The sequence below is a fragment of the Crinia signifera genome, chromosome 1 (assembly GCF_055691185.1).
Source record: "Crinia signifera chromosome 1, ASM5569118v1, whole genome shotgun sequence".
Classification (NCBI taxonomy): Eukaryota; Metazoa; Chordata; class Amphibia; order Anura; family Myobatrachidae; genus Crinia; species Crinia signifera.
The window spans coordinates 189,265,699-189,291,341 of record NC_139217.1 but is presented as its reverse complement, the minus strand read 5'-3'; the positions used below and the strand labels follow the sequence as shown (position 1 = coordinate 189,291,341).

Genomic DNA, 25,643 nt, shown 5'->3' with positions numbered 1-25,643 from the left:
CTATAGAGCTTGTCATGGGATGTGACTCCCTATGCCCGGCACTCGCATACAGCAAATAAAGACGACCTCACACAGGTCTTTCAGCAACGTTTCGGGAATTTTATTTTATTCCCTTCGTCAGGACAACACTATTACAACTAACAATACAACATTAAATACACTTACCCCCTCCACCGTGACGAGCGCTCCCCGCCGCGCCGTTCCCCGGAGTCGCGATGACGTCATTCTCCACCGCCCACCTGACATCTCACGACGGCTGCCGTGGTACTGGGCGCCGCTTGAGGCGCAATGTCTAGATCACCCCTGGTGACAAAAAATACATAAAGTGATAAACCTAGAAAATAAACAAAACAACAAACAGACCAGCGCGTCTGCAGCCAGTAGTGGAATATTATATTAAGGCTGATGGAAAAACAAGTCTTGACTATAGTTAAGGTCTCATGGCCATAATACTACTGCAGGAGCTGAAAAAATTCTCCAGAAAGTGCTCCTGTGCTGGGATGCCATATCGACTGTTGCAGTCTGACTCCTATCAATCATTGTCAGAAAACTGACAATATATATGTGTGTCTCCAGAGCTGAAGGCCATACTTAGGGTCAGCAATCTGGACACAATTTGGCTAGCTGGTCTGACTTCCCAATAGGGCAATGCAAAAAGCAACAGATTCACTAAATATTTCACAACAAAAGAAGAGATAATAGAACGACAATCAAAGGCTATGGAATAGATGGAAAGAACAAGGAGAGTGACAAAGAGTGATAAGGGGGAAGGAACAGGGGAAGAAAGGGGGGAAAGAAAGAAAAAAAAGAGGGGGGGATTAGGTGTAGGTTTGCAGGGAAGAAGGGTGAAAGAGACTAAAGAGGAGGGGGAAGGAACAGGATCAAATAAAACCACCAGCACAGGTAATGGGTCTGCACATAATTCTCTCAAAAGATCACAGGAAGCATTTCAGAGACATTAGCTCATTAAGGCCCAAAGGGTGGACCGTTTGCAGCGTATGCATCCATTTCGCCTCCTTTTGTAGTAGGGTCTTATTTCTATCTCCTCCCCTGTAGTTGGGGGGGACCCAGTCTATCATTTTGTATTTTAGGGAAGCCATGGACTGGCCCAATTCCCTAAAATGTCTGGCCACAGGCTGTTCAGATCCTCGTCCATCAAGGGCTTGTCTAATGCTGGAGCGGTGCATTCCCATCCGCTCTTTGAAAGTCCTGGAGGTCTTCCCTATGTAGAGTAGCCCGCAGGGGCATCGGATGTAGTAGATAACAAAAGATAAACTACATGTCAAGGGATAATTAATCTTGCACCGTTTTCCGGATCTGGGATGTACGAAGCTGTCGAGATAGCCACAGGTGGTACATCCAAGGCATTTAAAGTTCCCTGGTTTGCGTGAGAGGAAATTGGTAGCTGTTTTGTTTTTAATCTTAGTTAAATCGTTTTTGACAATTTTATCTTTGATGTTCGCTCCTGTTCTATAACCTGGGACCAACCTTGTGTTTAACCTCTCAGACCGGACCCTGACCACCAGTGAAGTCAGCGTCCTCAACAAGGGGTTCTTTCGTGCCATCTAACCCCTTTAATTTGTTTAAAAGCAAAATTGATCTTTTCAAATTTAATCGGGGTCTCAAACTGAAGGAACTGTATGGTAAACAAGACCAAACGGATAGTGAATATCTCACGTTCCTTAATAAATCATCTTTTGATCCCTCCTCATCTAACCTTGCCATTAAGCAATTCACCTCCGCCATGGATAACACCATCAAACAGGTATCCAGAATGCCCTCTTGCAATGAGAACCTTACAAGGGCTGAAAAACAAGCACTCAAAAACTTGAGCGAATATACGGAAGTTATTATTCATGCGGCAGATAAAGGGGGTGGGATTGTAGTACAAAACACCAAAGACTACATCCAAGAGCTAGAGGGACAATTGAGTGACCAATCGGTCTATGAGAAACTCAGTTCAGACCCCACTAAAGAATACCAAAAAGAACTTGCAGACATTTTGGAATTGGCAGTAACCAAGAACTTAATCTCCACCAGAATTAAAGACGGCATCATGGTACAGCATCCCAAAATTCCACTCATCTACTGTCTTCCAAAACTGCACAAAAATCCGGTAAAACCACCTGGCAGGCCAATCATATCTGCCAGAGAATCCATTTATTACATAGTGTCGCAGTTCTTGGACCACTACCTGCAGCCAGTCATTCAAATGCAGAGTACTTTTCTCTAAGACACTACGACCTTCATTCAAAAAATGATAGCCCTTTCGCCCCTGCCAAATAAAAACCTCATGGCCACCATAGACATGGTTAGCTTGTACACAAGCATCCCCCACGAGCGGGGCCTGGAAGCAACAAGAACCCTGCTCCAGACGAATGAACACTGCAAGGGCCCAGATGTTGAGCTGTTCATAGAACTACTATCCCTAACCCTAACAAGGAACTATTTCACCTTTAATGGTTCGCTATTCAGGCAGAAGCAAGGGTGTGCCATGGGTTCTTCGGTGGCACCGAGCTTCGCCAATGCGTTCATGTTCCTGGTGGAGAAGGTAGTATTTTTTGAAGATCCCAGTTGTGCACCCTTTCTCACTTTTTACTGTCGTTATATTGATGACATCTGCATCTTTTGGAGTGGCACTGAGGACAATCTGAAACTACTCCTTACAAATATAAACATGCGAGATGCTCACATCAAATTTACTTCAGAGTACAGTGATACTTGTATACACTATCTGGATGTCCTAGTGACCTTGGACAACAATACAATCAGCACTTCGGTATTTCACAAAGATGTGGACAGGAATACCTATCTAAGCGCCTCAAGCCACCATCCAGCAGAGCTTAAGCGTGGCCTCCCTTTCTCCCAGTTTCTACGCATGATTCGTATATGCAGTGACAGGAGAGATGCTGAAAAACGAATCAAAAATCTTATGACAAAATTCCTACAGAGGGGATATTCGGCCCGCGATCTACAGAATGAAAAAAGAAGAGCTTTAACCATCTCCATAGAAGAAGCGCTTCACCCCAAGAAAGATGAGGAGATTGTCAGAAAAACCATATGGCCTATGGAATTTACAACGGGTTCCAGGCATATCACTAAAACAGCCCAAAGATTTATGGCCCAGTGTGACTAGCGATCCACTTTTGCCCATGTTTAAAGACTCAAGGTTGGTCCCAGGTTATAGAAGAGGAGCGAACATCAAAGATAAAATTGTCAAAAACGATTTAACTAAGATTAAAAACAAAACAGCTACCAATTTCCTCTCACGCAAACCAGGGAACTTTAAATGCCTTGGATGTACCACCTGTGGCTATCTCGACAGCTTCGTACATCCCAGATCCGGAAAACGGTACAAGATTAATTATCCCTTGACATGTAGTTCATCTTTTGTTATCTACTACATCCGATGCCCCTGCGGGCTACTCTACATAGGGAAGACCTCCAGGACTTTCAAAGAGCGGATGGGAATGCACCGCTCCAGCATTAGACAAGCCCTTGATGGACGAGGATCTGAACAGCCTGTGGCCAGACATTTTAGGGAATTGGGCCACTCCATGGCTTCCCTAAAATACAAAATGATAGACTGGGTCCCCCCCAACTACAGGGGAGGAGATAGAAATAAGACCCTACTACAAAAGGAGGCGAAATGGATGCATACGCTGCAAACGGTCCACCCTTTGGGCCTTAATGAGCTAATGTCTCTGAAATGCTTCCTGTGATCTTTTGAGAGAATTATGTGCAGACCCATTACCTGTGCTGGTGGTTTTATTTGATCCTGTTCCTTCCCCCTCCTCTTTAGTCTCTTTCACCCTTCTTCCCTGCAAACCTACACCTAATCCCCCCCCTCTTTTTTTTCTTTCTTTCCCCCCTTTCTTCCCCTGTTCCTTCCCCCTTATCACTCTTTGTCACTCTCCTTGTTCTTTCCATCTATTCCATAGCCTTTGATTGTCGTTCTATTATCTCTTCTTTTGTTGTGAAATATTTAGTGAATCTGTTGCTTTTTGCATTGCCCTATTGGGAAGTCAGACCAGCTAGCCAAATTGTGTCCAGATTGCTGACCCTAAGTATGGCCTTCAGCTCTGGAGACACACATATATATTGTCAGTTTTCTGACAATGATTGATATGAGTCAGACTGCAACAGTCGATATGGCATCCCAGCACAGGAGCACTTTCTGGAGAATTTTTCCAGCTCCTGCAGTAGTATTATGGCCATGAGACCTTAACTATAGTCAGACTTGTTTTTCCATCAGCCTTAATATAATAATCCACTACTGGCAGCAGACGCGCTGGTCTGTTTGTTGTTTTGTTTATTTTCTAGGTTTATCACTTTATGTATTTTTTTGTCACCAGGGGTGATCTAGACATTGCGCCTCAAGCGGCGCCCAGTACCACGGCAGCCGACGTGAGACGTCAGGAGGGCGGTGGAGAATGACGTCATCGCGACTCCGGGGAACGGCGCGGCGGGGAGCGCTCGTCACGGTGGAGGGGGTAAGTGTATTTAATGTTGTATTGTTAGTTGTAATAGTGTTGTCCTGACGAAGGGAATAAAATAAAATTCCCGAAACGTTGCTGAAAGACCTGTGTGAGGTCGTCTTTATTTGCTGTATGCGAGTGCCGGGCATAGGGAGTCACATCCCATGACAAGATATATATATATATATTTTACAGGTTGAGTATCCTGTATCAGACTATCCAAAAACCGAAATATTCCAAAAACCGTGTTTTTTCAGAATATTTCATTGTTTTTTTTATTATCACTGTCTCTGGCCTGACTAACAGACATAATGATTTTACAACAGTGGTATGCAGAAGGGGATCTCTGAATGCGCAGCACACCAAACCTTAAATTAAATGCTACAGTCAGCACAGGCACAGTGCTGCACATACTTTTTGTACTGCCCTCACATCGCAAAATGCATGCGTGGACACCCATAGAGGGAGAAACTGCATCCCGCAGTGGTGTTTGTATGGTTAGGGCTAACCTGCAGGGGGTGTGTGTATGGATAGTTATGCTGTGGGTGGCAGTTTATGGCTATAGTTATGCTACGTAGAGATGGTTAGAGTAATGCTGCAGGATGGGGTAAGGTTATAGTATTGCTGCAAGGTAATGCATGGTTAGAGTAATGCTGTGGGGGGTTGGCTAGAGTAATGCTGTGGGGGGTTGGCTAGAGTAATGCTGTGGGGGGGTTGCAAGGTTAGATTTAAGCTGTGGGGGGGTTGCAAGGTTAGATTTAAGCTGTGGGGGAGCATGGTTAGAATTGTACTGTGAGAAGGCAGTAGGGTTAGGTTGTGGAGGCCATATGAATAGTTAAGCTGCAATGGGGGGGGGGGGGGTTGTTAAAGTTATGCTGGTGGGGGGCATATGTTGGTGAGGGGCGGTTGTTAAGGTGGTGGGAAGGTAGTGGTCTACAATAGACTTTCCCTGTGCTGCAGCGGTGTACCGTGGGGTTCCTGTATCCCACCCCCTCCTTTTCTGTAGCCAGTGCAGCCAGTGTGACTTTCATGCAGCAGGATGTAGACATAGTGGCCATCTTATCAGCGGCAGTGAGGAGACACCCCCCCCCCCCCCCCCCACTGCCACTGATCAGATGAAATTGGTCCTACATCCTGGTGCCAGGCTGCATGAAAGTCACGATGGCCGAGCTGGCTACAGAAAAGCTAAGGGCAGTATGCAAGAACACAGCTTCAGCACAGTGTAAGTCTATAGTAGGCCACTACCTTCCCACTCCCCGCAGCATAACCTTAACAACCTCCTGTCCACTAATAAAGGAGCAGTGGGATGAAATTTGGGCAGCCAAGCAGCAGCACTTTACCTTCTCCCATGGCCCTGGTTAGAGGAGGCTGTCAGTGATTGGAGTACGCAGCCGGGGGCCGAGTCACTGACTGGTGGTGGCCTTCCTGAGCCACTCCTGATGCTCTGCAGTGTTTCCGTTAGCGCTGACATTCTGTGCGGCTTCAGAGGTACGGTGGTGGAGTTGTCATGGAAGATACTTGTTCTCTGCAGCCTTGAACAACGTCCGTTTTGAGTTCCATACTGTGGAAGGTGAACCCCAGAAGTGCGCCTACTGCGCCGGTATGTACGTTCGGTGGGCACGGTACAGTACATCAATTTGGCAGAGTGAGATGGGTCCGGCCCACTGGAAACTGGCCCAGTATCTCAGTGCCCCAATCCTCCCCTGGTGTGAAATGATTACAGAATAAATACACTTGTCTCTTTGAGCTCACCCAGGAAGTTAGTGCAATACATAGCAAAGACTACAAATGAAGATTCAAGTAGATCTGGGACAAGGTCAATGAAAAGTCACATACAGGAAAAGGGTACCAGAATATTCCTAAGGCATTAAATATACCACAGAGCCCAGTGAGATTTATCCTAACAAACAAAGGAGTTAGTTTTCCTGAGGGTGATGGGAGTAACTCGGTGTGGGATAAAAGCATGAATGCATTTATAATATCAGCGGGCATGACGCAGAAAAAAACATTAGCGTGGCAGAGGGTTAGGTGGTGTTATAGGGAGTATTATGGAGTAAGAGTCCAAGCAAAGCCACATACACACGGGGCGATTCTAGCCTATTTAGCCGGGTATATGGTCGCTAAGCGACCATATCCTCGTGTGTACAAGGCGGCTGTCACCGGGAGCATGCTACTGTGACCAGCCCTGGGGTGGTCGCTGGTCGGAGGAGAATGCTCCTGCGATCAGCTGTTTCCCCCGGCAGAGAGTCTCCTTTTTTTTTTTATCAGTGACCATCTCTGGCCCATGATGAAAACAGGACACTGAGCAATATATTGCTCCGTGTGTACGGAGCTGTAGAGAATAAAAAGCGCACAAGTGGAGATGTCCCTTCTTGTGAGTACATTCTAAAGGGGGAGGGGCATACATTTGGTAGACAGCAGGCATGGAACTGAGGGTTAGGAGGAGATTTGGTTATGTTGGAAGAAGTGGGTCTTGAGAGCACATTTTAATGTTTTGTGGAGAATTTGATATGGAGAAGTATGCAATCCCATAGATGGAGAGCAGCATGTTTAAAATATTGGAGGTGGAAGAAGTAATTAGTAGGCAAAGCAGTGGAAGGTTGAGATATGAGAGGAGATTGGGATGGAATGGTCAGAGAGGCAGTAGGATAACCAGGAGAGGACATTATCATGCATGCAAAGTAAGTGAAGAATTTATAGTAGAAGAGTTTGGTCCACAAGGACAAAAGCAGCAGAGAATTCAAGGAGAATAAGCAAAGAGAGACCCTTGATTTGGCAGAAAGGAGGCCATTAACTTTGTTGTTGGTAGTTTCAGTGGAGTGTAGAGTTCTGGAAGCCAGACTGAAATTGCTCAAGAATGGAGTTGGAGAAAAGAAAGATGGTAAGATGGTTGTAGACCAGGGCTGGGCAACACCGGCCCTCCAGATGTTAATGAACTACACATCCCAGGATGCTTTGCATTAGTTTTGCTATGTGGCCATGCTGAAACTGATGCAAGGCATGCTGGATGTGTAGTTCATCAACATCTGGAGGGCCGGTGTTGCCCAGCCCTGTTGTAGACCATATACAGTATTAGGTCAGTGATGGCTAACCTTGACAACCCAGCTGTTGTTGAACTACACATCCCAGCATGCCCTGCATCAGTTTTATCATGGCCAAATAGTAAAACTGTAGCAGGGCATGCTGGGATGTGTAGTTCAACAGCTGGAGTGTCAAGGTTAGCCATCACTGTATTAGAGGCTTCTATATATTCTGGTCACTTCCATCTATCCTTGCCGGTTGTTATAGTTCTCTGTAAACCTTGTCACTGGGGACTTCTGTGACTCTTGGTATACTGGAATCAAGTCCTGTTCCTGTAGCCTGGTGTTCCTGGAATTCTCCCTTTGCCTTCTTAAAGCTAAGTTTTGGTTTTGTTGCTATTACTTTTCTGGCAGCCTTCAGTCATTTATTTGGTCTTGCTCCAATTAATCACTGCCCATTGTTTGGTGTGGGTAGCAGGGTTAATTATATCCCTGTGTCAGGTCTTAACCCTTTCAGCCATATTCTGTCTGCCTTTCCGCAGTGTATGTCTCATGCTAGGACTACTCACACTACTGAGTTTTGTATTATATATGGTCATTTAAGTGATCTTTGTACTCTCAGGTGGGCCATCAGTGTTTTTAACACTTGACCAATGTTCCCTCTAATTTTACTAAGGCTGTGTGCGGCAAAAGATTTTGGCTGTGCAACTTTGGAAGGAAATTTTTATTTTTGTGCGTCATTTCTATATATAACTGGAAAACGACGTGATATTAAACATTCAAAACATTTAAACATTCAAAACACAGCACATGATGTAGTTATTGGGTGAAACATACATTAATTTAGTCCACAACTGCAAAAAGGGGACCATTGCTGCTGTGTGCACTCTGTTGTAATGTCTGTGCGCATGCTTGGCGAGTTGTGTGCGCGCGCATATGCGCACAGCTTAGAGGGAACTCTGCACTTGACCCAGGTTTATTTCCATACCTGTCAGGTGTTTAGTATTTTATTACATCTAGGGGTGATTCTGGTTAGTTTGCAAAAGCAAATTCCTTCTTTGTGCTTGTGCACTGCATGTGGGGCTGATGTAACCTGTGCAGACAGTTACATTTAGGTGAGTTCCTTTGTTTCTGTGCAGAGTAAATACTGGCTGCCTTAATCTCACACTGCAATTTCAGTTTGAACATACCCCACCCACATGTAACTCTCTCTGCACAAGTTACATCAGCCCCACCTGCAGTACACATGTTTTTGTCCATGAAAGAAGTTTGCTTTTGTAAACCAACCAGAATCACTCATCTAGTCCTGAGCTCCCCTACTCCACTGTTATCATTCTAGAGATCTCCTGTCTGTCTTTGTGAATCTCTACAAATCCAGGCGGCATCTTAAGTACCGTGTGCTATCTGCATTAAGGTAAAAATGGGCGGCTATTATTGGCAGTAGAACCTCCTTAGGTTCTTAAGGTTCAGGCTAAATAGTGCAGGAGTTCTCTGGCGCAGTACTTTTTAAGGCGTTTGGAAACTAAAGGGAAAAGAAATGAGTCTTAGTTGGGGGAACTGAGGATCAAGGGTAGATTTATTAAGACTGGGGGAGATGAACATAACTGAATGCAGTACCATGCCTGATGAGAAGGAGATAGGCAGGATGGGAACAGGCAAAAGTAGAGGTGGTGGTTTTGTCGAGCCCTGATGTAGTCTTCTTTTTATTTTACCCTCTGCTGTTATACATGTTCTTAGAAAGAGCTATTGAAATGTAGCTGACATTAAAGGGTTATTTATCAAATCTGCACCTTTTTCTTCGAAAACAAGAATGTTTGATTGATTGCTTCAAAGTGTTGCGTATTGTCATTAGGACTAAATAAGCCTTTTCTGTGGAGGGATAAATCTTCTATTCCTGAGGCACATTTGGCATCAGAAGGGAAAATTGTGTTCATGTCAGCTGTTCCATTTTGGAAAAGCTTTGCAATTTAATATGCACTTAAAGCAACATCTGTTACACAAAATAATCATCCTGACAAGTGACTACCGCTGGAAAGTTGATGTTTATTTAAGGTAGCATGTGGGTGTTGCATTGAAATGCATATCACTACACTATATAATAACACTTGATGCTGCGTTGTATCTAATGGTTTGCCATTTATTGTACATAATAATCAAATACAAATAATTTTATATAATTATTTAATTGTCCAGGAAAGGAAGTTCAAGTGAAAACTAATTTATGAAGTGTTAAGCACCAGAACTTTAAGTATAGTTTTGTACACCTCGTATCAGTACACCAATCAGCACACCTAATGCACGTGAGCCTTGCCGAGTGGGCCAGCAGGGTTTTTTTTTTTTGCTCAAATCACAATGCGATGTAACGCGAGTCTTAAACACAATGCGATGTAACCAAAGCGATTCATGAGACTGCTTAATTGATGTGTAACACTTCAATATCTGTGTGTAACAGTGTCTGAATTTGTATACGAAGCACAGCAGAACTTGAGGTGAAAGATCATCGTTCTTTGCATCCTTAGAACCTTAATGCAGATAAAACAGATACATCCTCCACTGGCGCCAATATCCTAGAACAATACGTTCCTATATAGTTAGAAATGGTCCTCTTCAGATAGGGAAAGACAGAAATGTGTGAATAGATCCCATACGCCCCTCGATGGAGACAAAGGATCCTCTTCTCCGTATATAAAGCTCAATGGGATCCAAAGTAGGGGCTATCAGGCTGGTCTGGATAGATCTCCAAATCTTCCTCATAGAGTACGTGATCACAAGACGTTACCGTGGATGGTGGAGAACCAGACAGAAATCTAAGTTCTCAAACAAGCATAGGTGAGCAGGGCTGATACCCGGGACAACAGACACTGCTCCTTCTAGGTGTTACACGGTAAGTCCAAAAAAGTTCAATGCCTCCAGAGGAAATCCTGAGGAACTCTTCAAGGGAAATCTGAAGAGATTTACAGCTTCAGATATGTCTGTGTAGTGAATGGTGGGCTTAAGACGGGCTTTGATTTTAATTTTATTATTCAAACCATGCTTATACATCAGTGTCCCTAAGTCTGACCTGCGTAGTTTAACGAAACACATTGATCACACCAGCCTTCTCTAACAGACGTTAATCTTGACAGCTTTGAGTACAGCAAGCAAGCTATGGTTGATTTGCCCCACTGCCAGTTCACGTCAGCAGTGGCCGCATACTAAAGCCTGCTTTCCAGATAGGAATTCAGAACAGCCAGAGCTGCCTGATTAGAGTGGCTGAAGACATTCAAGGTCGGTGGTGTAATACGCCACCTGATAGATTCACAGAAAAGGCAGTCCTTCAATTGCTCACAAATACCCACCACATCGGAAAATAGCAGAAGCCAATCTTGCATGGATCACGGATGTCTGGGGAAAAAAACAAATAGATTACATGCAACGGCTTTGAGACTAACATACAGAAGGGAATGATAAGTTTGCCAAATATTATACTCCTTGCAACACTTAGATTACTGTTAGATTGCGGACTGGGAGTCACCCTCCAGTAGTGAATGATATTGAATAGTTATATGTAAAGAAATAGATTGTAAGCTTGCGAGCAGGACCCTCCTACCTCCATGTCGGTTTGTATCTACCCAGTTGGTTTAATCACTGTTGTTTCCAATTGTAAAGCGCAACGGAATATGCTGTGCTATATAACAAACTGTAAATAAATAAGGACTTGTCCCTTTATTTCATTAATACTTTACTGCAGCTTATATATAATTCTTATTTACCTGGTCAGACATGGAATTAATCCCATTGATCCTTTACCAATGTTAAACTGGACATTTATTGGAGTAAAGGATAATGAAGGCTTACGTATATGTTTCCAATGAGCATAAATCAAGGGCAAAAATCACATCTACACCACAATGTCATCTGTTTTTGTGCAAATTACACCATTTCTAAATTAGCCGCAAACAAAATGTCAGCATGAGCGATAGGACCCAGGTTTTCGCGACCGAACATGATCAGAAAGTTAAACACTCCCACCATCGGCTTGTCGTCTTCTCACAGTGTATCCTGGTGCCATCTCTACCCAAAGGTCGTCCCCAATGAAATGTCGACCTGGCAATAATATTGGGGTTACATCTAAGCTAACTAACCCTAATGGTAATTGAAGCATTTTTATTATGGCAGCATTGTAAATGTTGATCTAATGAATATTTAACTAGTGGTAGTCGACATGCTAACTTGCATACCGAACCTGATGATCCACATGATACAACAGAATAAAGTTTCCATTGGATCAGACAACCTTCCATTGATCCAAAGGTCCAGTCCAACATTTGTGCTTTCATTTTAAGCACATTTGATGGTGGACAATGGGTTTGTGTGGGCAATTGGCAGTGTTTGTCTGCAGCAATGTACACAGCCAATTTATTCCAAAGTAGCCCTTCTGTTGGTTTGTACTAGATGAGTTTACCTTCACTAACCTCTTGTATGGTTGGGCCTTGGCTGCCCAATACAATGTGGACAGTTTGTTGTTCTATCCCTATTCAGACCAAAGTTTACTCCCTATGCTGACCTTGATCATAGTACAATCCTAGCCAGTCATGTGGCCTAACGATTTGACCCTTATTAAAATAACTCTGGTCTTTATACAAACCATCTCATATTTTATGTGTTTAGCTTATTGTCTGAGTATCCAGTGTTATGTTGGCCATCTAATACAATCCTGACCTTGACATGCGCCATTGTTATGAGATAGCGGACGTCATTTGTTTCATCTGGGTGCATTCTTAATGTTTTGGCTTGCATAGTTTAAATGGTTGGCAGTAGACTGCGCATTGAAATACAAACGGAACAGTAGCAACAAAGGACTATTCTGAAATTGAGTTTTAATTAGAAGTCTTGAAGCTTATCTGTGAGATACATACAGTATTTCATAGATTTTTGTTTACAGATTCTAAAGGCTACATAATCATATCTAAGCTTTTTCAATTTTTCTTTGCGTTGAAGCAAGATGTGTTTATGAATATTTGCATACATATTTGTTTACCACTTTTTCATTATTCTTCATGCTTTGAGCTGTACAGCAGCCGGTGACTATAAAGTTTTATTAGACGTTCAGACATAATGCTTAATATACTGTATATGGAATTGTAAATGGGAACATCTAATGTTGCCCATACACTTGTGAGATATTCGTGCAATCATTCGATTTCGACCACATCTGGCCGATAAATCAAATGATTGTATGCACAAAATGTGTACCATTCTACTCGATGGGCAGGCATGCCGGTCAAATGTCTTGTCGCATGGTCTTATGTGCTGCATATAATGTTTCTCAAATTGCAGGACAATCGCATGTGGTTTTTAACCACATGCGATGCTCAAATGCAATCCGCAGGTGGGGGCGGAGGGAACACTTTCAGCTGCGTGGGGTTTGGGGAAAGGGGGCCGGAGTGGCGGCTGGTGGTGTGGGAGAGGGCGGGCATAGGGTGGCATTGTAGCCTAGTGCTAGAAGTAGCACTAGTGGGGGTCAGTCAATGGTGGCGGGAGAAGTGTTTAAAACACTGGGCAGCCCTCTGATTCGCTTAGATAGCTCAGCCAATCAGAGGGATGCCCAGTGTTTGAACAATTCTGCCGCCGCCATCATTGACTGACGCCCACTACTGTGGCGGCAGAATTGTTCAAACACTGAGCAACCCTCTGATTGGCTGAACTATGTCAACCAATCAGAGGGCTGCCCAGTGTTTTAAACACTTCTGCCGCCACCACTGACCCCCGCCGCCCGCTAGAGCTACTTCTAGCGCTAGAATAGAATCAACTTTTATTGCCCATGTATACTTGCGCACACTAGGAATTTTTTGTGGATGACAGTGCAGCATCAAACAGGGATGAAATGGGGGGGGACACGCCTAGGCAGCCATCAGCGGCACCACTGGTCATTGCAGCAGCCTGGTAGGTAGCAATATAAGCAGGGACAGTACAGTTATCACACCGAGAACACATACCTGCCGAGCTGCACAGCACCTAGGCAGCTATCAGCGGCGACACTGATCGTTGCAGTAGCCAGGTAGGTAATAATACAAGCAGAGACAGTACACTTCTCACACAGGGAACACATACCCACCAAGCTGCACAGCGCCTAGGCAGCCATCTGCGGCACCACTGGTCATTGCAGCAGCCAGGTAGGTAACAGTATAATGCCACCCTCTTCCAGCACCTGATGTGCCATCTCAAGATGGCATGCGACATCGGGTGTAAGGGGGCACTCTTTGCACCACAAGATGCGATCGGATTCGATGGACACTTCGATATCGCATAAGTGTATCGGCAGCATTCGAGGCTTAATTGCTTTTGGGTGAATTTGTTAAAATAGATGAGAAAATTGCCAATCAAACGTTTTTATTCATCATAATGACCTGTAGTGTACCATTTTCTATAGTAAATATATTTTTTACACATTTTTTTTTATTTGGATTTATATAATGTGAGCGAAGCTGGCATTTATTTGCAAATATTAGAAACCTCTCTCATAAACGGTTTGTACATAATCATGGAATACACTTGAAACATGTAATTTTAGTATTGCAAAATGCAATGTTACTGAAAAGTCCAGTAGTTCTTTTTATTGAACTGAATATTCCAGTTGTGCTTAAACTCTGTTGTTAGGACCCCTAACAGTACAACTTGTCCAGACTATCTAGCAAGTGCACAGGTGCATGACCTATTGTTACACCGTAAAGAGCTACACGTGATGTGGAAAACATAAGCATTTTGGGGTCTTGAGAAGTGAGTTGGAAAGCCACTCCAATATTCTATTGCCAATAATCATTGTTTGGATTTATACTATGGGATGGAATACCATTATCAACCTAAATATCTTGTGATGTTTGCAACGTGTATAGTAATGGTATGTGCTGACCTTTGTGTATTTTTAGATGCTATTAAACTTCAGCTAGTGGAGGCTGGTTTGGTGGAATGCTTACTCGATATTGTCCATTTGACGGTGAATAGCGAAAAGGATGATGATATTGCAGAGCTGAAAACGGCATCTGATCTTATGGTGCTTCTACTTTTAGGAGGTAAGTACTATAAAGTCTTTATTTTTTATGGGACACAGTAATGTAGGCTTTTATGGGGGTTGTGTTTTTAGTTCTTTTCCATGACAGGCCTCTTAAACATGGCACCATATACTGCATTTTCGGCATGATTACTCACTCAGACCTGTTTTGGCCATCTTGGGCCAGCTTCAGTGATGGGCAGGTTTAAGTAGGATTCTGTGCTAAACTTATCACTGGGAAGTGTTTATATGAAGAAAAAATAATTATTAGTGCAGAGTAACATTTACCAAATCTAATTGCAACTCCTATTTAATTGAGGTACTTCTTAATCTTAACATTTATTAGTAACAAACAAAAGAATGAGGACCACATTGTACAGAAAATATTCAAAAAATTCAGGACTGGTTTATGGAATCTATATAAAAAATAAAAAAAAACCTACGAACCTCAAAATGAAATAAAAAATAGACAAGCAACAGATTATTTGACAGAGAAGACCACAAGGCTAATTAGCAGGACCCATGTATTAGGACACGGTCCCTTTTTTTTCACTGTTCAGATGTTCCAAGTCCAAACAACCAATAAAGTTCAGAGGATCTATGAAGAACTGACACCTGTTCCATTTGTTGCTCCTCAGTTAATTAACAATATGCAGTAATCGATCATGAAAATTTGTATATGTTACTGTAAAAATATTTTAAGGAGTACACATATCTGAGTTGAACCAGTTCCAGTGAATACTTCCCCTTGGTGAATTCAGACAGCCATTATTCCATACATGTGCACATAAAGTAATAGATCATATGAATTGGTGATACATATATAGCCTTTGGGGGCCAAGAATTTTTTAGTCTAGTAGTTCTGATATACACCGTGCCATGACTAAAATTGTGGTAGGGTGTCTAGGACCCATTCTCGGATCAAAACAGCACTATTCCTCTTCTCCCTAAACCCCTGACACATACAGTATCATCTCAAAGTTGATCTTTTTGTCTGGGAGTAAAAGGGCCTACACATGGGGAGATGTGCTGAGCATTCTCAGCGATGCTAGATCGCTGAGAATGCTCAGCACACACCGGTGGATCATCGCTGTTTTCTGAGCGATCTGTCAGGGCCAGTGTTCTCCGATGAGAACACTGATCCTGCCCAGTAATTGATTAGATTTGTAAAGCATGCTGGATATAAATCGCCTGGTGATAGTGAAGCACAGGGATGCGCATCGCTATCTCTTCAGAGCGATTGTAGGGGCATCTTCTAAGTAATCTAGTCAGATCGCTTAAAAAAAAAAACTGAAATTGCCCCGTGTGGAGGCCCCATTAGATTTTTAATATTGTCCTAAAACTCATTTGTTCATTACATCAGCCCATTCATTAATTTGTAGCTGAAATCCTCTGCATTTGTTGTAGCACAATTGGAGTGTGATAAGTTGAAATTGTAATTAAAGTTCATTTAATAATGAAAATAACAATGCATTAATTGTTACAATTGGATTGTGCTGTATTTATCTCTGTAAAAAGAATAAATAGACTTTTTAACAGGAAATTAAGAAAGTGTGGTTTATATAGATAATCACATTTTAATAATGCACTGAAGCCACGGTTACCCTCAAAAGTAGGCCTAACCCTCCCAAGCAGGTTTATTGAGGGTCTCTGCACAAATATAAGGGGTTTAATTCTACTGAAGTGGGATTCTAGTAAAGGGATGCACAGAAGCAATAAGAAGTTAGTTGGTATCAATATCTCTAAATATGTTGCAATCCCCCTAATGAAGCCCAAAATATTTAAATGGATGTCATACTTTGATGGAATTGTTCTTAAATCCTTTCTCTTCTGTTCATCTATTGATTTAAAAAAAAAATGTCATGCTGCTAAAATACTTTGTTGCTGTGACTGATGCAAATAAGCATACACTTTTATTTTTTAATGTGTGATGAATACTCTTTGGGATGTATTTATGAAAGCATTGGGTTACAATAAGTTAAGAGAGGTAAAGCATATAAACCAGTCAGCTCAACAAGTGACATTTGTTCACAAGGGCCAAAGTATCAAGCAGTGAAGAGTAGGGGCACTGGCATATTTATAATGGTCAATATAACTGAGAGCGCACTGTGAATGTCTACAACAATTTATTAAAAATAAAAGCACAATTAAAAATTGAACAATAAAAAATATATAATAATAATACAATACTAATATTGCCAAATATCATACCTGTCACGATATATCACATAAGCATTAAGTGTATACCCCCAATGTTCTTACCCACTTGAGTTGTGTGTAATTTGGTTACAACGTGGGGACTCTCGGCAGTTAACAATTTTGTATCCAGAGATCAAGTTGGCCAACTGACTTGTATTTGTCTCCAAATATTATAATTGGATTGTGGCAGCAGTTGTAATATGTGCAAATATCCCAGTTAGGCACCCAGTTGAGCCACAGGATGGAGATCGATGGTATGGGCAGGTGGGGAAATTGGTCACTTGGTCAGGCAGGAGGAAGGTTGAGAGAGATTGGAAGCAGGCACAGCGTCTTGGTTGCTACCACCGGCGTAGCTCTGTTGGAATGAGAGCCGGCGTCAGGAGCAATCTCCGTCGCGTGTATGTAGGTGGTCAGTCGCTACTACCGGCGTGACTCCGTTGTTGTGAGAGTCAACGCCGGGAGCAACCTCCGCAAGATGTGAGTACCTCTCGACCTCTGACTGCGTTGACAGGTAACGTAGTCCGGTTCTCTGTAAGTGAACAAGCGCTTACAGGCTTCACACTGGTCTCGCTGTGAGATGTTATAATCCGCGCTTCGGTGTGAGGGAGATGGTTCCCGCCGGACACCCAGTTCACTCAAACGTCCCAATGTCTCCAGGCTAGTAGGATGATGAATCGGTCAGCAGACAAATGGACAGGCAGATATTTGGGTATTTGTGGAACCCCTCTTGACGCGTTTCTCTGTACAGGTATAGTGACTGTTTCCTTCTGAGGAAGCCTGTAAGCGCTTGTTCACTTACAGAGAACCGGACTACGTCACCTGTCAACGCAGTCAGAGGTCGAGAGGTACTCACATCTTGCGGAGGTTGCTCTTGACTCTCACAACAACAGAGCAACAGAGTCACGCTGGTAGTAGCGACTGACCACCTACATACACGCGACGGAGATTGCTCCCGGCGCCGTCTCTCATTCCAACAGAGCTACGCCGGTGGTAGCAACCAAGACGCTGTGCCTGCTTCCAATCCTTCTCAACCTTCCTCCTGCCTGACCAAGTGACAGTTTTCCCCACCTGCCCATACCATCGATCTCCATCCTGTGGCTCAACTGGGTGCCTAACTGGGACATTTGCACATATTACAACTGCTGCCACAATCCAATTATAATATTTTGAAACAAATACAAGTCAGTTGGCCAACTTGATCTCTGGATACAAAATTGTTACCTGCCGAGAGTCCCCACGTTGTAACCAAATTACACACAACTCAAGTGGGTAAGAACATTGGGGTATACACTTAATGCTTATGTGATCTATCGTGACAGGTATGATATTTGGCAATATTAGTATTGTATTGTAATATTATTATAATATATTTTTTATTGTTCAATTTTTAATTGTGCTTTTATTTTTAATAAATTGTTATAGACATTCACAGTGCGCTCTCAGTTATATTGTGTATTTTTCAGCTTGCTTTGTTTTTATGGGAGCAGCACACTAGCATTTTTATGCAGTAGATTAATATATACTAACTCATTTATCAGTTTTAATTGATTGTGCCCGATATACCGGTGGTATAAGTTTTTTTAGTTTCTATATTTATAATGGGTCAGTGTGTTGTTAGTAGACACTGGGGTCCATGGGGCCCACACTAAGCTCCCTGCACTCAGGTTTTTCGATGCTTACCCTCTGGAGTCCCACTTTGGCACTAAAATAGTGCAGTTTCATGCATGCTGTATAAGAAAATCACTAGGAAAATGGCCTCCACACCATTTTACAGGAGACATGCCCAGTAGACTCTGGGGCAGCCCTAGGCTACCCTAGTGCCCAGAGTCTACAGCCATGCTGGCTAGAGAGGAGTGGGCCCAAATGGAGTCTGCACATGGAACTCTTCCTCTAGAATAAGAGGATCACTGGAGTAGCTGTGCCTATAGCAACTAATTGACCTCTACCTATCATGTTATATAGTGTACTTCATAATTGCTTCCTCAAAGCTGAAAGGTGATTTGACTTACTTTGGTATTTTGGTACATTTTCATTTATGTTTTATGTAGGATACAGTGTGTTGACAATTGATTTAAGAAATTAAGGATACTGTGGATCTAGAGCACTTGGAAATATCAAAACCCGTGGCTAATTAAGCCACAATTCTGGGAATGGATATTAAATAACATTAAATGGGGGAAACAGTCGGTTGGTCGACCTAAAGATGGTCACAACTAGGTCGACATACTGCAAGGTTGACATGGGTCTGGGTCGACATGGGACAAGGTTGACAGGTCATTATGTCGACACAAGCATTAGGTCGACATGTCCAAACTGTTGCCCTCCAGCTGTTGTGAAACTACTAATCCCAGCATGCCTTGCCATAGTTTTAGCATTCTCTAATAGCAAAACTGTCGCAAGGCATGATGGGACTTGTAGTTTCACAACAGCTAGAGGGCCGTAGTTCGGACATGCCATACCCCCCTAGAGGAATAGGACAACCATGTTTTACAGCTTTGAGCCGTCCTGATAAAAAAATTTCAAACACAAAATAAATTCTTCAATACCTACCCGCTACCTGCTGAGGGCAGAAAGAGGGTGGAGACTCCACCTATATTGGACCCTTCGGTCACTCGCCTGTCAAAGAAGACAGTGTTGCCTATCCTGGGGAAAACTTCTCTTAAGAATGCCTCTGACCATAAGATAGAGCTTACTTTAAAGTCCATTTTTACTGCGGCTGGAGTAATCCAGCGCCCGGCTCAGGTCGGTTGATGGGTAAATAAAGTCATGTCCATCTGGGCTTCCCAGATGGTAGAAAACCTTAAAAATAATCCAGACACTGACAGCTTGATATAGTGGGCTGAACACATAAGTGAAGCTTCTGCATATTTAATTGAGGCATCTGCTGATATCTGTACGGTGGCAGCTGTATCTCGGCTATTTCTATTTCAGCATGCAGAGCATTGTGGCTTCGTCAATGGCAGGCCTAGAATCCAAATGTGCAGTGGAAGCTCTACCTATCTTGTGAGAATTTTTATTTGGGGCAGAGCTGGGTAAGTGGATCTCCCAGGCCACGGGAGGTAAGTCTCCTTTCCTACCCACAGCAACCCCTCCAGTCCAAAGAAGGACAGTACAAGGATCTTCGTTTTGGTCCTTTTGTCCACAAAATAGATTTCGTGGCCATTCCAGGGGAGGTTTCTCTTCACAAAGAGAAGGCTGTGGTAGAGGCAGAGGCACTCTCTCTACCCAACATCATACCAAATCCGCCTCCAAGCCCTCGGCATGACAATCTCCTTTTGCAAGTGGGGGATCCCAGGGTGGGGGCGCGTTTACAACATTACAGTGCTGTGTGGATGCAATCCTGTCAGGATGCTTGGGTCCTGGACCTGATAACTTCAGGTTACAGGATGATTTTTCAACACACACCTCCACACAGGTTTTTAAAAACAGGTTTCCCAGTTTTGCCCAAAAAAAGGTTGTCTCCTAAAGGCAGCCATTACCAGATTGCAAGCATTAGGAGTAGTGATCCTAGTTCGAGAGGACGAGAAAACCCAAGGGGTTTACTGCAGTTTCTTTCTGGTTCCGAAGCCGGACGGCTCCGCTCATCCTATTCTCAATTTAAAACCTCTAAACCCATATCTCAGACCAGCAAAATTCAAAATGGAATCGCTTCAGTCTGTTATAGCAGGATTGGAACAGGGAAAGTTCATGGCTTCTCTGGCTATCAGGGATGCCTATTTACACACCCCCATATGGGTTCCCCATCAGGCATACCTATGGTTTGCAATCCTAGACCAACATTGGCAGTTTCAGGCCTTACCGTTCGGCCTCTCATCAGCCCCCCGCGTTTTCACCAAAGTGATGATGGTGATTCTCCAGTCAAAAGGCATAACGGTAATACCTTACCTAGACGACCTCCTGTTGAAGGGCTCTTCACGGGAGTCGCTCATAGACTCAGAAAATTATCATGGATCACAACTGGATCATAAACTTCCCAACTACAACAGTCTCAGACTTCAATTTTTGGGAGTGATTCTAGACACATTACAGTTATAGGTGTTCCTTTCAGAGGAGATGATTGCCACTCTGCAGATCGGCTGGTTCTCAGTCACAGAAAAGTATCGGTGCATCTCTGCACCAGACTATTAAGGAAGATGGTAGCTTCGTTTGAAGCCGTCCAATACGGACGCTTTTGATCACGTATGTTTCAACTCGGCCTTCTCAGGCAGTGGTCAGGGTCTCACCTCCACATACATCAGAAGGTGACTCTCTCTGCTCAAGCACGTCTGGCTCAATTCCACAAACCTTAGGGAGGGAAAGAGATTTGCCATATGGTACTGGACTCTCCTCATCATGGATGGGTGCGGTCACCCAAGATCATCAGTTTCAAGGCCTTTAGACCAAGCAAGAAGCTCTCCTATCCATAAACGTGCTGGAACTCAAAGCTGTTTATTATGCACTACGCCAGGCCTATCATCTGTTACAGGGTCACCCGATCAGGGTTCAGTCCGACAACTCCACAGTGGTAGCTTATATAAACAAACAGGGAGGCACAAGAAGTTGTGCAGCCATGAGAGAGGTAACACAGATTCTACTCTGGGCTCAGTCTTACGTGGTGGCCATTTCCGCAATCTTCATTCCAGTAGTGAAGAATTGGAAGGCCGACTATCTGTCGGCAGGATGTACATCAGGGGAAATGTCTCCACCACCAGGTCTTCCAGCAATTGATACGTCGCTGGGGTCATCCTCAATCACCAGCTTCTGCTTTAGCTTGCGAGGACCTGGGATCCAGGTCCTCGCAAAGGATCCGGGAATGGTGGGGGTGGTTGCCCTGCTGGCACCTTGGCCATTCCAGTTTGTTTATCTCTTTCCTCCATTCCCACTGCTACCTTGAGTACTGCAAAGAATACGGAGGGAGAAGGTAACAGTTCTCCTCATCGCTATGGATTGGCCTCATAGGTCCTGGTACACCAGCCTGACATCTCTGTTAGTGGACGAGCCATGGCCCCTACCACTGCAAGACGACCTCCTGATCCACGGTCCCTTTGTCTTCCCAGATTTAGGATGGCTTCATTTGACGGCGTGGCTGCTGAGAAGTCCATCTGGCGATGAGCAGGGATTCCAGGTGCAGTGATTCCTACCATGATGAGTGCTAGGAAGGAGGTGACCTCAAAACATTACCACCGTATTTGGAGGTCATACATATCCTGGTGTGAGGGGCGTGGAGTCTCTACTCAAAAGTGCCGATTCTGTGGGTGCTCAAGGGCTTGAGCACCCACTGAAATTCATGAGCACCCACTGGCCGCCCGAGTCATGCTGGCCGATGCTGGGCCACCGTACTGCTGATCAATCACATATACAGGAATCACATATACAGTAAGGACACTTCCGCCCTGCAGTGCACGCCCCCATCCCACCACGCCCCGCACACTCTTAGGTGTCCTCACGGTCATCCGCCGTGCACCAGCGCCAAGCTCCCTCTCCGTCCACCACGCAATCAAACCGTGTGATCAAGGCAGCTGCTGAAGCAGAGCGATTGAGGAGGCAGCTTACCCCGTCACCAACAAGCGGAGTAGGCTGGCAGGAGCGGGACCGTCTGATGCCTGGCTGCGGCATATGATCTGACTCTAGTGAGTCCTGTCAGGCTTGTCAGCTTTTAATATTTGCTCAGTTCGGTCCAAAAATATCTTTAGCGACAGTTATCTATGCATCATTTCTCATCCTGAGCCTCAAGATGAGAAATGATGCACAGATAATTGTTGCTAAAGATATGTTTGTTCTATGGAATCTGGCTTTATTAGTCCTGTCCAAATGCGCTATTAATTCATGCACTTATTAATTTATAATGTGTAAAAAGGGGAACTCTGTTGCTGTAATGTGTAAAAAGGGGAACTCTGCTGCCGTAATTTGAATATTGGAGACAACTGTGCTGCGTAATATAAATTGGTATTTTGGGGGGGCCATGCCCATTCCCCATGAAGCCACTCCCCTATATATTTGGCTTGAGCACCCACCAGCAAAAACATAAATCGGCACCTATGTCTCTACTTCCTCATTTAAGAAAGCCAGACTTCTCTTATTTCTTCAAGCTGGGCTGTCCTCAGGATTAAGGTTGGGATCCCTTAAGGTGCAGGTATCAGCTCGCTCTATCTTTTTTCAAAATAAGTTAGCCTTGTTGCCAGAAGTTCAGACTTTTTTTTTTCAGGGGGTTCTACGGCTGCGACGGCGCGGCGCCTTGGGATGTGGATCTGGTCCTCTTTTTCCTAAAGTCTGCTGTATTCGAAACCTTGGAGAGGGTGGATTTGAAATATCTCTCTGGGAAGGTGGTTCTACTGTTAGCCTTGCCTTCAGCAAGACAGTGTCGGAACTGGGAGCATTTTCTTGTCCTTCTCCATTCTTAATCTTTCAGACAGGGCTCAACTTCGTACCAGCCTCGCCTTCCTTCCACTTTTCATCTTAATCAGCCGATTTGTGATACCGGCGTTTTCGGTAGAGTCTGACAATGCTTCCTTGGATGTGGTCAGAGCTCTGAGGATTTATGTGGATAGGACGGCCTCGATCAGAAAAGTCGGATTGTCTTTTTGTTGCTTATGATCCAGTAAAACATGGTTGGCCAGCTTCAAAACAAACATTGGCCAGGTGGATTAGGATTACTATTTGACAGGCATGTGACATCGGCTCAACCTCCGCCTTCCTCTATTTTGGCTCACTCCACGTGTTCAGTCGGACCTTCTTGGGCGGCTGCCCGAGGGGTCTCGATTCAACAATTCTGTAGGTCTGCTACTTGATCGTGGCGCCAGAGTTTTGTCAGATTCTACACTTTGCTACCTTTGCTACTCAGTTTGGTTGTTCAGTTCTTAGGGGTCCTCAGCCTTCCCGCCCATGTTGGGGGCTCTGGGATGTCCCCACTGTTAAGATCCAGTGACAGCTAGTGGGTGAAAGAGAAAATGAGGATTTTGTACTTACCGTAAATCCTTTTCTCTGAGTCCACCGGTATCACTGGACGCCCACCTCGCAACTGTTGCCAGTTGTGGTTAGGATAATTTTTGGAACCTCTTTTTTGGTGGGGTTTCCTCTCTGCCAGGTTGTGTTCCGAATGTGTGTTGGAACCTTATTCAGATCTCGTGTGGTTGTGATTTCTTCAATCTTGTTTTTTCATACAATTACTTCATTATATCATTCTGCAGAATGTTGTTCTATGATTTTATGTTTACCTCCTCTTCGTAAGTGTGTGTTTCTCTTCCAGCTCCCTCCAGGCACTATCGTTATGACTGCCGGGGGGGGGGGGGAGGAGTTGGCCACACTGATTTACATTTAAAGTGCCCAAGCTCCCTGTAGTCGCCATTCTATTCCCCACTGTTAAGCTTTAGTGACACCTGTGGACTCAGAGAAAAGGATTTACGGTAAATAGAAAATACTTGATTTTTGAGCCCATATTCGCAGTCAGGCGGTATTTTATGCCCTACCATTCACTAGGGCATGGTGGGAGAATAAAATGGTGTGCCCGAAGCATGGCGAGCAGCAAGCCATGTGAGGGGATGCGGTGCACTTAATCCTGTGTCCATGACGACATTCGGGTAAAAGCACCATGTCGACCTACACCATAACCTGTCGATTTAACCAATCCCTACCCAAAAAGTTAAAAACCCCAACCCCACTCCCCCCCCCCCCCCCCTTACCAATATGTTCATTTGCAGTCCTCGCATAGAAGGAATAGCCGCCATCTTACAAAAAAATCACAAAAACCTCCTACACCAACCCTAAAGATAGAACAAGACTAGAAATAAATGTTCCCATTATGGCGCTGTCACATTTATATCCTCTCAGAACGGTCTTGAACAATCCTCTCCTTTCCAGCCAAGGTGCTCCCAGAAAGAGAAAAAATGGAATTAATAGATGGCACTCATTTGATGTTCTGGTGGTATATACCCATAGACACTCACCTCACATATGTGGGTGACGTTCCTATAAAGGTTTCTTTGTAGGTGGCACCATGGTATAAATAGGTGGTGGAATTTATCTTATCCCCAAACAGACATAGGAACAACACTCACCTAGGGAATGATCCCTATGTTCCTATAAAGATATATATATTTTTAATCCACAGCAAATCCTCAAATGGGCACATAGGAATCACCATAGGAAAAACTGGTATAGAGTCCTGGTGATTAGCTTGTGGTCTTTATTGATTTTACTGTAATCTGCTAATTGTATATGCATTTTTTTTTGTTGTTGTTTCATCATTATTCCATTGTCTTTCTAAATTTAAAAAAAAAAGTTTTAATAAAATTTATTCTATCAAGCCAGACCAGAGTTGATGTTTTGCTTATGCTAATGCTGAGTCCTAAATTTTTGACTAGTTTTCTTTTGAGAGGAGCAGCTCAGGGATAAGAAAATGTATTGTTACTCAGTGCCCATTCTTTCCTTTAATTGTTTTAAATATTCATTAACAAGCAGAATGTCTGGAGAATTGTTCACAGGAAACAGTAATTTGAATAATAATTGTTTTGGCAAGAAGTAGAGGTCTAGAAATCAAACCTTTCATAAATCTACTGTGTATTATTATTATTATTATTATTATTATATTTTTTCATAACATGTTTTTGTATTTGTTAATTTGAACATTTAAGTTTAAAAAAAAAAAACTTTAATATAGATTTTATTTGAATGAATGATTTTTTCTTCAATCAGATGAGTCCATGCAGAAGCTGTTTGAGGGTGGAAAAGGCAGTGTCTTTCAGAGGGTTCTGTCATGGCTTCCTTCCAACAACCACCAGCTGCAACTTGCGGGTGCCCTGGCAATTGCCAACTTTGCTAGAAATGGTAAATAGTCTTTGAATTGCTGCTGTTTATATTCTTTTGACTTAACTTGAAATATTTTAAAGAGCAAGTAAAGCCAATATTTTACTTTTTTTATACTGGTGTGTATTACTGAGC

General features: G+C 43.5%; 1 protein-coding gene across 2 annotated transcripts in view; it reads left to right on the top strand.

Moving 5' to 3' along the window:
- RAP1GDS1 (Rap1 GTPase-GDP dissociation stimulator 1) overlaps positions 1–25,643 on the top strand; it is a 162,721-nt gene that overhangs the window by 103,483 nt on the left and 33,595 nt on the right. For both annotated transcript variants that reach the window (XM_083179064.1, XM_083179065.1), the window contains 2 exons: positions 14,407–14,550; positions 25,398–25,529. In XM_083179064.1, the coding sequence (XP_083035190.1) occupies positions 14,407–14,550; positions 25,398–25,529 (276 nt within the window). The remainder of the gene's footprint in view (positions 1–14,406; positions 14,551–25,397; positions 25,530–25,643) is intronic.